This window comes from Cricetulus griseus, chromosome 2 (genome assembly GCF_003668045.3).
Source record: "Cricetulus griseus strain 17A/GY chromosome 2, alternate assembly CriGri-PICRH-1.0, whole genome shotgun sequence".
In the NCBI taxonomy this organism is placed as follows: domain Eukaryota; kingdom Metazoa; phylum Chordata; class Mammalia; order Rodentia; family Cricetidae; genus Cricetulus; species Cricetulus griseus.
Window position 1 is genome coordinate 455,604,704 of NC_048595.1, and position 12,702 is coordinate 455,617,405.

Consider the following 12,702-nt stretch of genomic DNA (forward strand, 5'->3'; position numbering starts at 1 on the left):
CATAGCAATAAAATGACTCCTGCTATATTCACAGATCAGTCTCTCTCTCAGCCGTCATCAGAGCAGTTTCTTCTTGCAGTAGATGGGAACTAACACAGAGACCCAGAGAGAGAGAGAGAGAGAGAGAGAGAGAGAGAGAGAGAGAGAGAGAGAGAGAGAGAGAGAGAGAGACTGTGGAACACTCAGTCCTAAATGGGTTGTCTTCAACAAACTCCTCCCCTCAGGGCTTAAGGAGCCATGCAGAAGAGGGGGCAGATAGACTGTAAAAGTCAGAGGAGATCGATGACTTCAAGGAAACAGTGGCTTTCAGACACAACAGGACTGATGCACATATGAACTCACACATAGGACCTGCCCAGGTTCAAGCTAGATGGAAGGTCAGTGTTGAGTGGGGAGTAGACACACATTCCGATTCCTAGGCAGAAAGCTATTTGCGATTGACACCCACTTAACAAAGGAAAACTTAGTTCTCTCCAATGGAATCTCACTCAGTATGTTAGTCACACGTAAGGGCAGGCCCCATTGCTTTGTTTGGATTTTTATTTGTCTTATTGGTCTTTTGCTTGTATATTATGGCTCCCAAATTTGTGTTGTTACTTATTTATTTTTTGTGTGTATGTTTATTGTATTTTTTCCTTTGCATTTTGTTTGATGTTTTGTCTGTTTTCCAAAGAGAGAGAAAGAAAGGGCTGAGTAGGTGGGGATGGAGAAGAATCTGGGAGGGGCTCAAAGAGGAGAAAACATTATCAGAATATATCGTATGAAAAAGATTTCTCAATAAAAAATAATGTGCTTCATTAAAAACAAATCAATGAAAAAGAATAGTGAGAGTTTAAAATGGAAGCCAGGGGTGCATATGAAAACGATTTATCTCTTCCCTTCCTGGTAAGATCCAGCAGTGTCTTCAACAAGTCAAGAACAAGTCAAGAATTTCTGTGGTGAAAGGGTCTGGTCACTTTGCACTAGTGAGGGTTCCCATAGCTGTTCTTGTAAGAGTTAGTTATGCCTACGTTTCAGGAAGTGCAACCTTCTCTCTCTCTTGAGTTTCCCATTGATCCTGGATCGGGAGACTACTGATTAACACCAGATGTTCCTTTTCCTGTGTAACAGGGACACTTGGAATTTTAATATACCCTCTTTACAGGTGTATTAGGAAGCTAATTCTGACACCCAGTGTTTACATTAAAAATCCTCACTTCCTATTCTTTCAGGGAGAACTACCATGAAAGGGATTTAAGGTCATCTTCCTTGGGGGTGATGGCATTCTTCACAACCCTGTAGATAGGTCGACTCCTTCCCTCCTCAGCTATGACAGAGGTTAACATCTGTGTTCCTTACTTTCCTTAGTTCTCAAACATTTTGTCATCTGTTACCACAACTATTCCATGACTCAACAATAATTTCCCTAAATGACTGTGAGACCTTGTTTGGATTTTTAATAAACAGTCACATTCTAATGAGGTCTTCATAAAACTGACTAAATATGTTTAGAAATCATTAGCTTAAATTACCGGTGCAAAAATCTCCTCTGGGAGCCCTGCAGATTTGGTTATGAGACTTCCGGCAGATGGATTCATTCAATACCATGGCAGCGTTGTTTGAATCTCCACACAAGCAGTGTAAATGGGAGTGCCTGGGAAACTGGAGACTGGATAAGACACCGAGTGTCCCTCAGGTGGCCCCATTAAACAGGGAAGACAATCACAACATGTTCCAGTGCCATTTAACTGCCAGGTGTGCGGCTGCTGGCAGGTGCCAGGGAAACTGACAAGGGTCCCTTCCTCGACACGTGGGCTGAAGGGGAATGCACAACAGTGACATGGAAGTCTCAAATAATGACAGGCCCTGGCAGATGTAGCAGGGACCCCACTGCAGGAGAGTGGAGCGTGTCTGTCTTCCACGCCAGGTGCTGCGACAGGGACGGCCTCCCAGTGGTTCCAGCACAGGCAATTAAAGCTTCCTGTTGCTGAGTGCTTGAGGGCAAGAAAGAGTGGAAACAGGTCCCCAGCTCTGATTTAATGAATCGGCAGCAAGTCTGTGTAAACAAACACGCATTCGTGAGGCTCATGGGTAATTCATGAAGGATGCCCCGTGTGTGGTGCACATGTTAAGAAGGTAGCGGTTGCCCTTAAAAATCATGTCATTTTGATTTCCTGGATGGTTGCTGTTGGTGTTTCTATGCATGGAAAATGGGGAGTTGCCTCTAAACAAAGATGCAGCGCTAACAACGGGAAACAGCCCGGAACAGGTCAGGGCCTTTCCCAGATGGGACACAAGCTCTTGTCAAAGCTTCCAAATCCATGCCAGACACTCAACAATAGATGCCATTAATGTCACTACTAATTGAAGACAAGCCCATGAAGGGACGGGAGGCCTCTTCTGAGGCCCCCACACCTTCCCCACCAACCTGGTGAGAGTTTAGGATTTGTTGAAAACAAAACTCAACGATTCTTATCTCTGGCAAGCCTATGGATATAAATTTATGAATAAACCAGAAACCTAATATGCACCCTGCCACCTTCAGCTACATCCCATTGCCTGGTGTCTCCATACTGATTTGGCAAAGCCATTGTCATAAAAACCAGTGACAACCCCTTACAGGGCAGGCCCAAGGGCCTGATGGGAAGCAGGAACAGTGACCGCCACAGTGGGACACTTTCAGTTGTTATATTTATGGGACTGCACCACTTGATATGAAAGCTGACTTCTCAAAAATGTACCTATAGTCTTTTGCACGATATTACTAGTTCTTTAAAAAATGTTTACGGGTGTTCTGCCTGAGTGTATGCCTTGGTGCTGGGGGATGCCGGAAGAGAGTGTCTGATCCTCTGGAACTAGAGTTACAGATGGCTGTGAGCTGTCTATGATTAGTAGGAATTGAACCCTGGTCCCCTGCGAGAGCCATGAGTGCTCTTAACTGCAGAGGCATCTCTCCAGCCATTATGGTTCCATTCACTGTAGTATTAACAGTACAATCTCCTGTCTCTACATCAAAGACCACACTGTTTCTACCCTTCCTTCAAGTAAAGAATTTATCATGTGTAAAGACTTTCCCCTCTTAAGGCTACTGAGTCTGGATAGAGCATACTTGGGAATTTCAGCTAAGGAAAACAAAATACACATGCATATTTAGTCTGAAACACTAGTGGCCCTTGTTATTTTACTGCTTATTCACTTTGCAAAATAACTTACTTCAGCAAACCTAATCTTTAAAATCTGAGGCAGCAAATTCTTTTTTTTGGGGGGAAGTAGCTATTGTAAAAGTCCATGAACCCTGGAAAGCTACCTCCATAGGCCTCACTATGGGATGTGGACATTGCACAAATAAAGCCTGTCTGGGGGACAGCTCAGAGAATGGAGCTTGCCACTAGCTAACCATAGAGGTCTGGAGGTCTGTACAGACAGACAGGAAGTGAGGTAGCCAGCAGAAACAGGATATAAGCAGGGAGAAACAGGAAATCGCTCTCCTGTCTGCTGAGATAATAAGGAGGTGAGGTGAGTTGTGACTTGCTTCTTCTCTCTGATCTCTCAGCATTTCCCTCTATATCTGACTATGGCTTTTTATTATCGAGACCAATTAAGAACTCCATCTACATGTGGAGATTTCAGAAACTGGAATGAGTGTGTGCTTCCTCAGAAGGAATGGAAGACCAAGACAATTCTCTGCTCTGTCACGGAAGACTTCAAAGGTAGACTCTATCGCTCTTTGACACTATCCAGGAAGCCACCCATTCTGGGTGTTTTCTGAGGAGTGGGGAGAGGACAATGAGCAAAATGGTTTCATATCTTAAATGAGAATGAATTCTGGTGCCATTCCCACCCTATAATATTCAGGAAGATCAGGGTTGTTATATGTATCACTGTTGATCTGAGGTTTGAAAATAGAACATTGAAATTAATATCTAGTATTTACTAGGTCCTCATAATGGGTAAGGACTTCTCTACTGGACATGGGGAAACTATTACACAGTCTATATCAGAGCTCTCCAAAGCAGGTGGTCATGGGTGGAATATTTTATATCCCCAGATTCAAATGTTGGGACCTGACTACCCATTTCCCGTGATGGCTATACCTGGAGATGAAGGAGCAAAGATAAATGAAGCTAAAAGGGTGGAGCTCTGATCCGACACCATTGGTGTTGCTGTGAGAAAAGACCTAGGAGCTCACTCTATCCGCCATGCTTATGCTACTTGAAGTCCCGGTGAGGAAGCATCCACGTGAAAACCAGGAGGAGCCTTCTTGAAATTCTGAAATTGGTGACCCTGATGTGAACTCAGCAGCCCCCAAAGCTCTAAGAAAATAAACGGCTATGGTTTATGCCCCTCAGCTCAGGGTATTGTGTCACGCACTCTCTGGCCTGCCGGAAGTGCAGGCACCATCGCATGCCACTCCTGATGCTATGACAGAGTCCCTCTAGGCTGACCACGTGACCACCAGCACCTGCTGGACCAGGCTCCAAGCCAGCTCACCTGCACTCCCACAGCTACCAGAAGCAACAGAATTGAAAGAAAGAAATGGGTTTTCTACCTTCAGTATGGAAAACATTGCTTTGAAAGGTGTTATGTTTTTACGTAATGGACCCATACACCTTCCTTCCCCACCTCAACTTGTCTCTTTGGATAACCTTTGCTGTACAGAAAACTTTACATGATTAAATTTTCAAAAATTCCGATCCTATCCAAGCTTTTGCTATCTTTGAAACAGTCTTAAAAAAAAAAACTACCCAAAGTCTTAAATATTTTTCCTGTATTGTTTTCTATCAGTTTTAAAGCTATATTTGTGATATGGAGGTTTTTAGCTTTTACTTGTTTGGGGCCATTCCATGAGGAAGAGATCTTTTTTCTTCTTTGGGTTCACATGGGAAGCAATGTCCCAGCTGGCCTGATTGGAAAGCTCTGTAATTACATATCTTTCCACTTAGGCCTGCAGTCAACATCTGGGCCCTCTGCTTTGACATATTGGCCCATTTATTTCTTCCTGTCAATTTGTGACACCCATAATTTTCTCTTCTATGGTCTTTGTCTGGGATGGATTTCAAGGTTGTCCCATCCTCAAAAGTCAGATGGAAAAGCAATCTTTCCTTCTCTATTTCCTTAGAATCATTTTTATAAAACACACAAAAGGTATTTGTATTTCATAACTTATAAGGTTAAATAATACAAGATTTGAATATTGAGTACCAATGAACACATTTGTGTCTAGTACATTTTCATGGCAGACTTTTGGACATGCTTCAGTTTTTAAATAATTGTTTTATCAGAATTTCATTTTTCCTTTGGAACTGGTCTTAAGAGACCAGTTCTACAAAATTAGCAAATGTATTAATTTATTCTCTTATCACAAAGCCACTATCCTCTTTCTAATATTGGTAATATCTGGTTTTATTCCTTTTATTTCTGATCTCTTGCCAAAGGTTTGTCTATTTCATGCAACTAGGTTTGTATTTGCTATGATTTAATTCACTTCTCTACTTTTCTTAATTTTCTTTGGTTTTGCTCTGACTGCTTTCTTGAATTAGAAGTCTCATCTAGGGACTTTCATATTTATTTTGCTTGTGTCCTGTGAGTTTATACACTCCTCCCTCAATATCAATGGGGAGTTGGTTCTAGGGTTCCCCTGGGGGCTCCTTTATGTAAACTGCTAAAGCATTTGCATGGAACGTAGGCGATACCCTCCTATATACATGAGTTACATCGTCTCTAGACCGTTCGTGATGCCCAATACAGTGTAATGTCAACAGTGTTGCTATATCGTCTAGGGAACAAAATAAGTCTGTGCATGTTGAATACAGATGAGGTAGGTGTAGGTGTGTGTGTGTGTGTGTGTGTATGTGTGTGTGTGTGTGTGTATGTGTGTGTGTGTGTGTGTATGTGTGTATGTGTGTATGTGTATGTGTGTGTGTGTGTATGTGTGTGTGTGTGTGTGTATGTGTGTGTGTGTGTGTGTATGTGTGTGTGTGTGTATGTGTGTGTGTGTGTGTATGTGTGTGTGTGTATGTGTGTGTGTATGTGTGTGTGTATGTATGTGTGTGTGTGTGTATGTGTGTGTGTGTATGTGTGTGTGTGTATGTGTGTGTGTGTGTGTATGTGTGTGTGTGTGTATGTGTGTGTGTGTGTGTGTGTGTGTATGTGTGTGTGTGTATGTGTGTGTGTATGTGTGTGTGTGTGTGTGTGTGTGTGTGTGTGTATGTGTGTGTGTATGTGTGTGTGTGTATGTGTGTGTGTGTATGTGTGTGTGTGTGTGTGTGTGTGTATGTGTGTGTGTGTATGTGTGTGTGTATGTGTGTGTGTGTATGTGTGTGTGTGTATGTGTGTGTGTGTATGTGTGTGTGTGTGTGTGTATGTGTGTGTGTGTATGTGTGTGTGTGTGTATGTGTGTATGTGTGTGTGTGTATGTGTGTGTGTATGTGTGTGTGTGTGTGTGTATGTGTGTGTGTGTGTGTATGTGTGTGTGTGTGTGTGTGTGTGTGTGTGTGTATGTGTGTGTGTGTGTGTGTGTGTGTGTATGTGTGTGTGTGTATGTGTGTGTGTGTGTGTGTGTGTGTGTGTGTGTATGTGTGTGTGTGTATGTGTATGTGTGTGTGTGTATGTGTGTGTGTGTGTGTGTGTGTGTGTGTGTGTGTGTGTGTGTGTGATGAACCTACTGTTGGTTGAGTTCATGGCCATGGGGCCCACAGACATGGATGGTCACTCTCTGTGACACTTTTTTGACCTTACATTAGGTCTTATTTCAACCCATGAATTTGGCAGAGTTCGCTTTCCTGGGATCTTAAGGGAAGATGGAGCAATGTCCCTGTCATTCTCCACGGCATCTCTCTACTCTCCTCTCTTTCCCACTTCCTCCCCGAGTTTGCCTTTTACCCAACCATCCACGCCCCCAGCTTTGGATTTTATGTCAACACTGAGGGCCCAAGATGTGATCTCTTGACTTCCATGAGCTTCAAAACCAGGCTGCTTCTCACTGAGATGGACACAGTGCTCCTCTGCCTGTTTTCAGGTACATTATAGTCTCCAGCCCTGTCTGTACATCAGGTCTGCGGTAGTTTTACTTTCTTGAGTATTAAGTTGCATATTTTAAACGGGTCTATTTACATACCCACGCTATGAATATGAATCATTAAAAATAAACATGGTTCATCTAGAATTTCAAGATGTCTGTGGATGGTCATATGATCTAGTCTGGCATCTTTTCAGTGTATCCCACTTACTGAGATCTTCTTCTGTTTGTTTGCGCCTCCTGATAACTTCCAGAAACCATAGGGACCACCCTCCCCCTTTAAGGTTCTTGCTTCAATAACTCAATTCTAGGACAACTACCAAGCTGCCTTTGCTGGGTATAAATACCGACTTCCCTAAGAAGTGATGGGCTCTTCATTTGGGCTGAGTGTCACCAAGGAACTGAACCCATTATAAGGAAGTTGTACCCTTTTTATTTTCTCATTTAAAACTTGTGCTCTGGAGGTAATCTGCTAAGATTACCACCGCTCTTCAGCTTCCTGGGTAAACAAAATGAAAACCCATAAACAGTCGCTAGAGACAGGAATATAAGAACTCTGGGGCATAAGAATTATGGTTCCAGTTTGATAGGTTATGACACCAAAGCACACTGAAGCGTGACAGCATGCTGGGTTTCTAATCCACAGACAGGTCCCAGAAATGCACATTGTTTTTAGAACCAATTCCCCCGACTTACAGAAGGCTATCATGTGTATTGTGGCACCCATGGTGGTTTGACACCCAACCACCGGCATTGATGCTTAGAGGTATTTCTGTGTGCCCAATATAGCTCAATAACGACAAAATCCTGAGTGTGCTCCCTGTCTGTTGCTATTGCAACAAATGGAAGCCATTTGATGTGCTTACTGAAAATGCATAAACTACTGTGGTAAGCAACGGGAGAAGCTGGGTGGTTAAGATTTCTTTCGGAGCATATGCAATACTTCAAGAGTGTGGTTCGTGTCTCCCCTGTCACTCACCCAGCAAGGGACCAGAGGGCATTTGCAGGGGATGGCCAGCTTACCCTTCCCACTTCCACGAGATTGGTCACCATGATGATGCTCGCAGTGTTCTCATGCCACACCATCCTCCAGAAGTCATAGATGGTCTCCTGCATGGGTCCTGCAGCAAAACAGAACTGGGGTGTCATTTTCCACTGGAGCACTGATGGGACTTCAAAGTCGTCTCTGCATTTCCACATACAGACTCTAGGCTTTTTCGCTGGACGCCTCTCTGCAGCAGCCATACAGAAAAGAACTCTGTCTAAGAGTGTACTTATAGCAAGAGCCGATGTTCCATTCATGGCTGACGCTTTTTTCATGTCTCCCAATATTATCTGCATTTTGAGTTCTCTTTACTCCTCTTAAACTACTACCGTGAAAGAAAGTGATTTCTCCATCATTTAGTTATTTATCTCCATAATACTCAAGAGTGGAATTAAAAAAAAAAAAAAACTGGCTAACATTACTCTTGCTGCTAACAATTGGCAGCTATCCCGGGGAAGTGGTATTCGGAATGAAATGAGCCTCTGTAGGAAAGATGGCCTTTTCTTGTTTCTAATATTTTTTTCTTCTTTGGTGCCATCAGTCAAATGAATCCATTTTCTCTTTCCACACGACTTTCTCTAAAGTGAGAGAGAAGCTAAGAGGCTAAAGCAGCTGCTCTCCTTCCCATGGCACATGGAACTTCCTGGCAGGATGTGGCCAGGCACCTGCCACCTTACCCCTTGAGATGTGAGCATTCAGAACTCTTTCCTGTGGCTTAGCAAAAAAATTCCCCCAAAACCCACCAAAAACCAAACCAAACCAAAACACCATATGGGTGGGAATATGAGTTACAAAAACGCCCATGCTGACATCACAGGTACAGAAAGCTGGGATTTAAATGTTCTTTTAACTCAAACTTTTATTTTTAACATGCGTATAGTAGACTTTGATAATATCCACCCTGTCAAATTCTCCTTGGTGCTCCCCTCCCCATGCCCTATTCCTCTTCTTCACTTATTTTTAAAACACAACTCATTGAGTCCAGTTAGCTCTGCCTGAACATGCATGAGCATGACACCAGTCGCCAGAGCTTAAAAAATAATAGCCAAACTGCCTCAAGCCCATGCGTACTGAGGCTGTAAAATTGACTGCATAAAGAAGACAAGGAAAAATGCAAGGGGAGGAGAGAAAAGCTAGTTTAAAGGCCCGGCGAGGCATAGCCTCTATGGAACATCACATGAACATTCAGACAGGCATAGACCTGCCGCCCTCTTGCACTAGAGTGTCTTGGCACTGGGGGTCTTGACTTTTCAGGTGTTTGAACTTGAGGGGTGTGACCTGGGATAAATTACTTGAGCCTCCGAGTTGCCTTCTTTAGGTGGCAATGCTAACACCTTTCTTGAGGACCCTTGGAGTGCAAACATCTTATTAACAACGAAGCAGCCGAGGGGAAACAAGGTGTATTTGTTGGTGTTCATCTCTATTTTGCGTCTGGACACAGCAATAGCAGCATGCCGAGGGCTCCCCTCAGGCATCATCCCGCTCCTCTGGACAATTATCAATAGTTACCGTGCAGAGTCTCTTGTTCCATCTGTCCAGACTCTTCCCTTTGCCCCCAGCACACATATCATCCCCCCTATGCTGTCCAGAGAACATGGCCCTACACTCCTGCAAAAGCCAACCCAGTTGTCCTAGGTCTGTGTCAAACCCCTTTGGGGATGGGGACACACATGCCACCTTCTGTGAAGTGACACTGGCCATCTCGGGCCATTTCCTGGCACATTCATGCCGTTCTCTGCTGCAGGACTTTAGTGACGTTAATCTCAGGCTACAGAAGGGACAGGGAAACCTCAGCCTCTATCAATCACTCATCCCTCGCTTTTGGCGTGAACCTAACAGCTCGTTACTTATTCAGTAGGAAAACTCTGCATTGAGTCGATCTCTGTGCAGAGTCTCCCCCCAGTGTGAAGAAAGCCCTGATACAGGGCCTCGGGCCTGTGCCACATACTGAAACATGAAGCAATAGTTCTGATGACCATGACTACAGTAGATGGGCCAAGGGTTCGGGCATCTTCAAGTTCCCCTACCTATGTCCCCAGGAGATTTCCCAGGCATATTTGAGACCAGGATACTTTGTTGGGCTTTTCAAAGTGCCTCTTGCTTAGTCCTTCATAACGGCTCACCCCCTGTGATTATTTAATTGAAATCTCCTATGGAGGGAACACAGTGTCTGGGTTCCTTATAGAACCCCTGCCACGCTGGGCGTTGGTGGCGCAGACCTTTAATCCCAGTACTCGGGAGAGCCTCCAAAAGCAATACAGAGAAACCCTGTCTTGAAAAACCAAATAAATAAATAAATAAATAAATAAATAGAAGCAGTGTGAGTGTGTGCGTAAGGCTGGTGCACGAGGCGTACGAGTGACCAGTCCTGGTTTTGACTCCCTTCTACGACCATCTGCAGAAGCTAAGGAACTATGGGCTTTATTTACCTCTTCTAATGCTGAAAAGGGTCATCCTTGGGGCTCATTTCAGACCCAGTGGGCCTATAGCTTGGTCCTCAGGTACTGCCTTGGGGAATTGATGTGGAACTGTTATTCCTGGCTTATAAGCAGATCAAAGCTCCAAGTTCAGGCTTTGCTTTTCAACTTTAGCTCAGCCCATTCCCCTGGTGGTCAAAGAAAATGCCTTCTTGCCAGCTGTTCTCCCCCGAGCACTGCTCTGAGTCTACCGATGAGCCTATCCCATCTCTAGGGCCACTGGGAATTTCTCTAAGTGCACAGGGACCTGATCGATTCTGGGTGAGGAATCCAAAACAGCAGGCAAAGAGGGGCTCTGCAAGCCATCCCTCTCAAATTCTGAACAGGTGTGACCCACATCTCTGCATGGGATTTCTGCTGCTTCTGGCTGAGTGGGAGCAGAACGGGACAGAAGGTGAGGTCAGATGTTGTCCTCCTGCAAGACCATGTCATTTGAAAGGTAATGTCTAGAAATTTCAACAGCACATCAGTAGCTCATTCCATTTCCTTCACATTGGCCGGCACACTGGGAAGGAAATGTGTGTGTGTGTGTGTGTGTGGGGGGGGCAGGCAGCTCACCACCACCCAGCCTTGCAAAGAAAGGCTGTAATACAATCAAAAACCCAAGTGAAAGACAGTCAAGGATGGATTCTATTGTGTAAGATGAGTTCTCTAGTTCACAGAGTAAGGGATATTACAAATTATAATTTCAAACCCTGGCTGGCAACCTACACCATGCTCCTTTCATGTTGGAATTTCTATACAGCCCGTTTCCTTGTTAACTATAGCTGCTGAGAAGTCAGGGTCCTCTGGACACTCACAGTGGCTCGTTTAGCTTTTAAAAGCAAGGCAGAAATACCAACGCTGCTCCAGGATACACAGAATACAATTTAACATATTTTGAGGGAGTTTTGAAGTATTTTAAGTGCATTATCTCATTAAGTTTAAAATTTACCATCCTAAGAAACGAGACTGACTGTCCCTGCCCTGCCATCAGATCACAGACAGACAGGCTCTGAGAAGCTCAGGAAGTGGCCGGATTGTACAGCTAGTGTGCCATGGAGTTGAGATTGTCCTTTCCCCCCTTCCTCTCCCTCCCCTCCCCTTTCCCTCCTGGATTCCTTTCTTCCCAAGACAGGGAGGGTCTCACAGCAGCTGGCCTCTAACTCACCACCCCCTAGTTGAGCCACTCAAGCACTAGCATGAAGAGGCTGAGGGTAGCTTAACTATTCCATCTCAGGGCTTCCAAGAGGAATAACTTAGCAAGACAGGTGTGTACCCTGAGTCTCAAGTGGAAGAGAGCAGAAAACCCCATGTTGCCCACACAGAAAAGCCCTTTGCAGTCTGGTTTTACATCAGGTCAGTTTTCTCCTTTAACATGTTTGTTGGCCTCCTGCTGAGACAGAAACAGCTCTCACCTTCACAGCAGCTAAGAGCTCAGGAGTTTCTCTGGAGCTCCCAGCTCTGCAGAGCCACCCAGAGTTCTTAACAGAGCACAGGAATCCTGTCTCCTGCCCTTCAGTGACACCTACCTACCTCTGACAGCAGCAGCCTTGACATGTAAAATGCCCAAGTGGCTCACACCCTCCCTGCCCCCTCCATCTCTCAGCCACACCCCACCCACAGACACACACACACACACACACACACACACACACACACACACACACACACACAGACACACATATACACACACAGACACACACACACACATACACACAATGAAAACCAACAAACTCGACCCTGCTAATCTGCTGATTGCCATTTCCTAATAGGTATAGAGCACAAACAAGGCCAAACCTGTTCTTTCCCCCAGGCCTCTTTGTGGACCTTTCCCTGTGTGACACTCAAAGCCCACATTTCATACCTGTTTCAATTCAGTAGGCACTCGGGAGGCAGAGGCAGGCGGATCTCTGTGAGTTTGAGACCATCCTGGTCTATAAGAGCAAGTTCCAGGACAGCCTCCAAAGCCACAGAGAAACCCTGTCTTGGGGGAAAAAACAACAACAACAAAAACAACAACAAAAAACCCAACCAACCCAACCCAAAACAAGCAAGCAAACAAACAAAACCCCAAAAACCACACAAACAAATCAATTCAGTAGGCTAGAAATCACTTCTTCCCTCAGCCAATGTTCCAAGCCCTCACAAGCACCAGCTCAGCCTCAGCCTGGTTTTGGAAGCTAGGTATTTTGTCTGGGATC

At 44.6% G+C, this 12,702-nt stretch overlaps 1 protein-coding gene and 1 long non-coding RNA gene across 5 annotated transcripts in view; one reads left to right on the top strand and one right to left on the bottom strand.

Annotated features, from left to right (window-relative positions):
* Positions 1-12,702, bottom strand: part of Ptprm (protein tyrosine phosphatase receptor type M) — a 677,957-nt gene that overhangs the window by 44,636 nt on the left and 620,619 nt on the right. For all 4 annotated transcript variants that reach the window (XM_027397791.2, XM_027397790.2, XM_027397789.2 and 1 more), the window contains one exon: positions 8,021-8,118. In XM_027397791.2, the coding sequence (XP_027253592.1) occupies positions 8,021-8,118 (98 nt within the window). The remainder of the gene's footprint in view (positions 1-8,020; positions 8,119-12,702) is intronic.
* On the top strand, positions 3,432-4,678 carry LOC107977989. The gene is made up of 2 exons (XR_003481682.2): positions 3,432-3,689; positions 4,028-4,678. It is a non-coding gene; the product is annotated as an uncharacterized LOC107977989 (long non-coding RNA).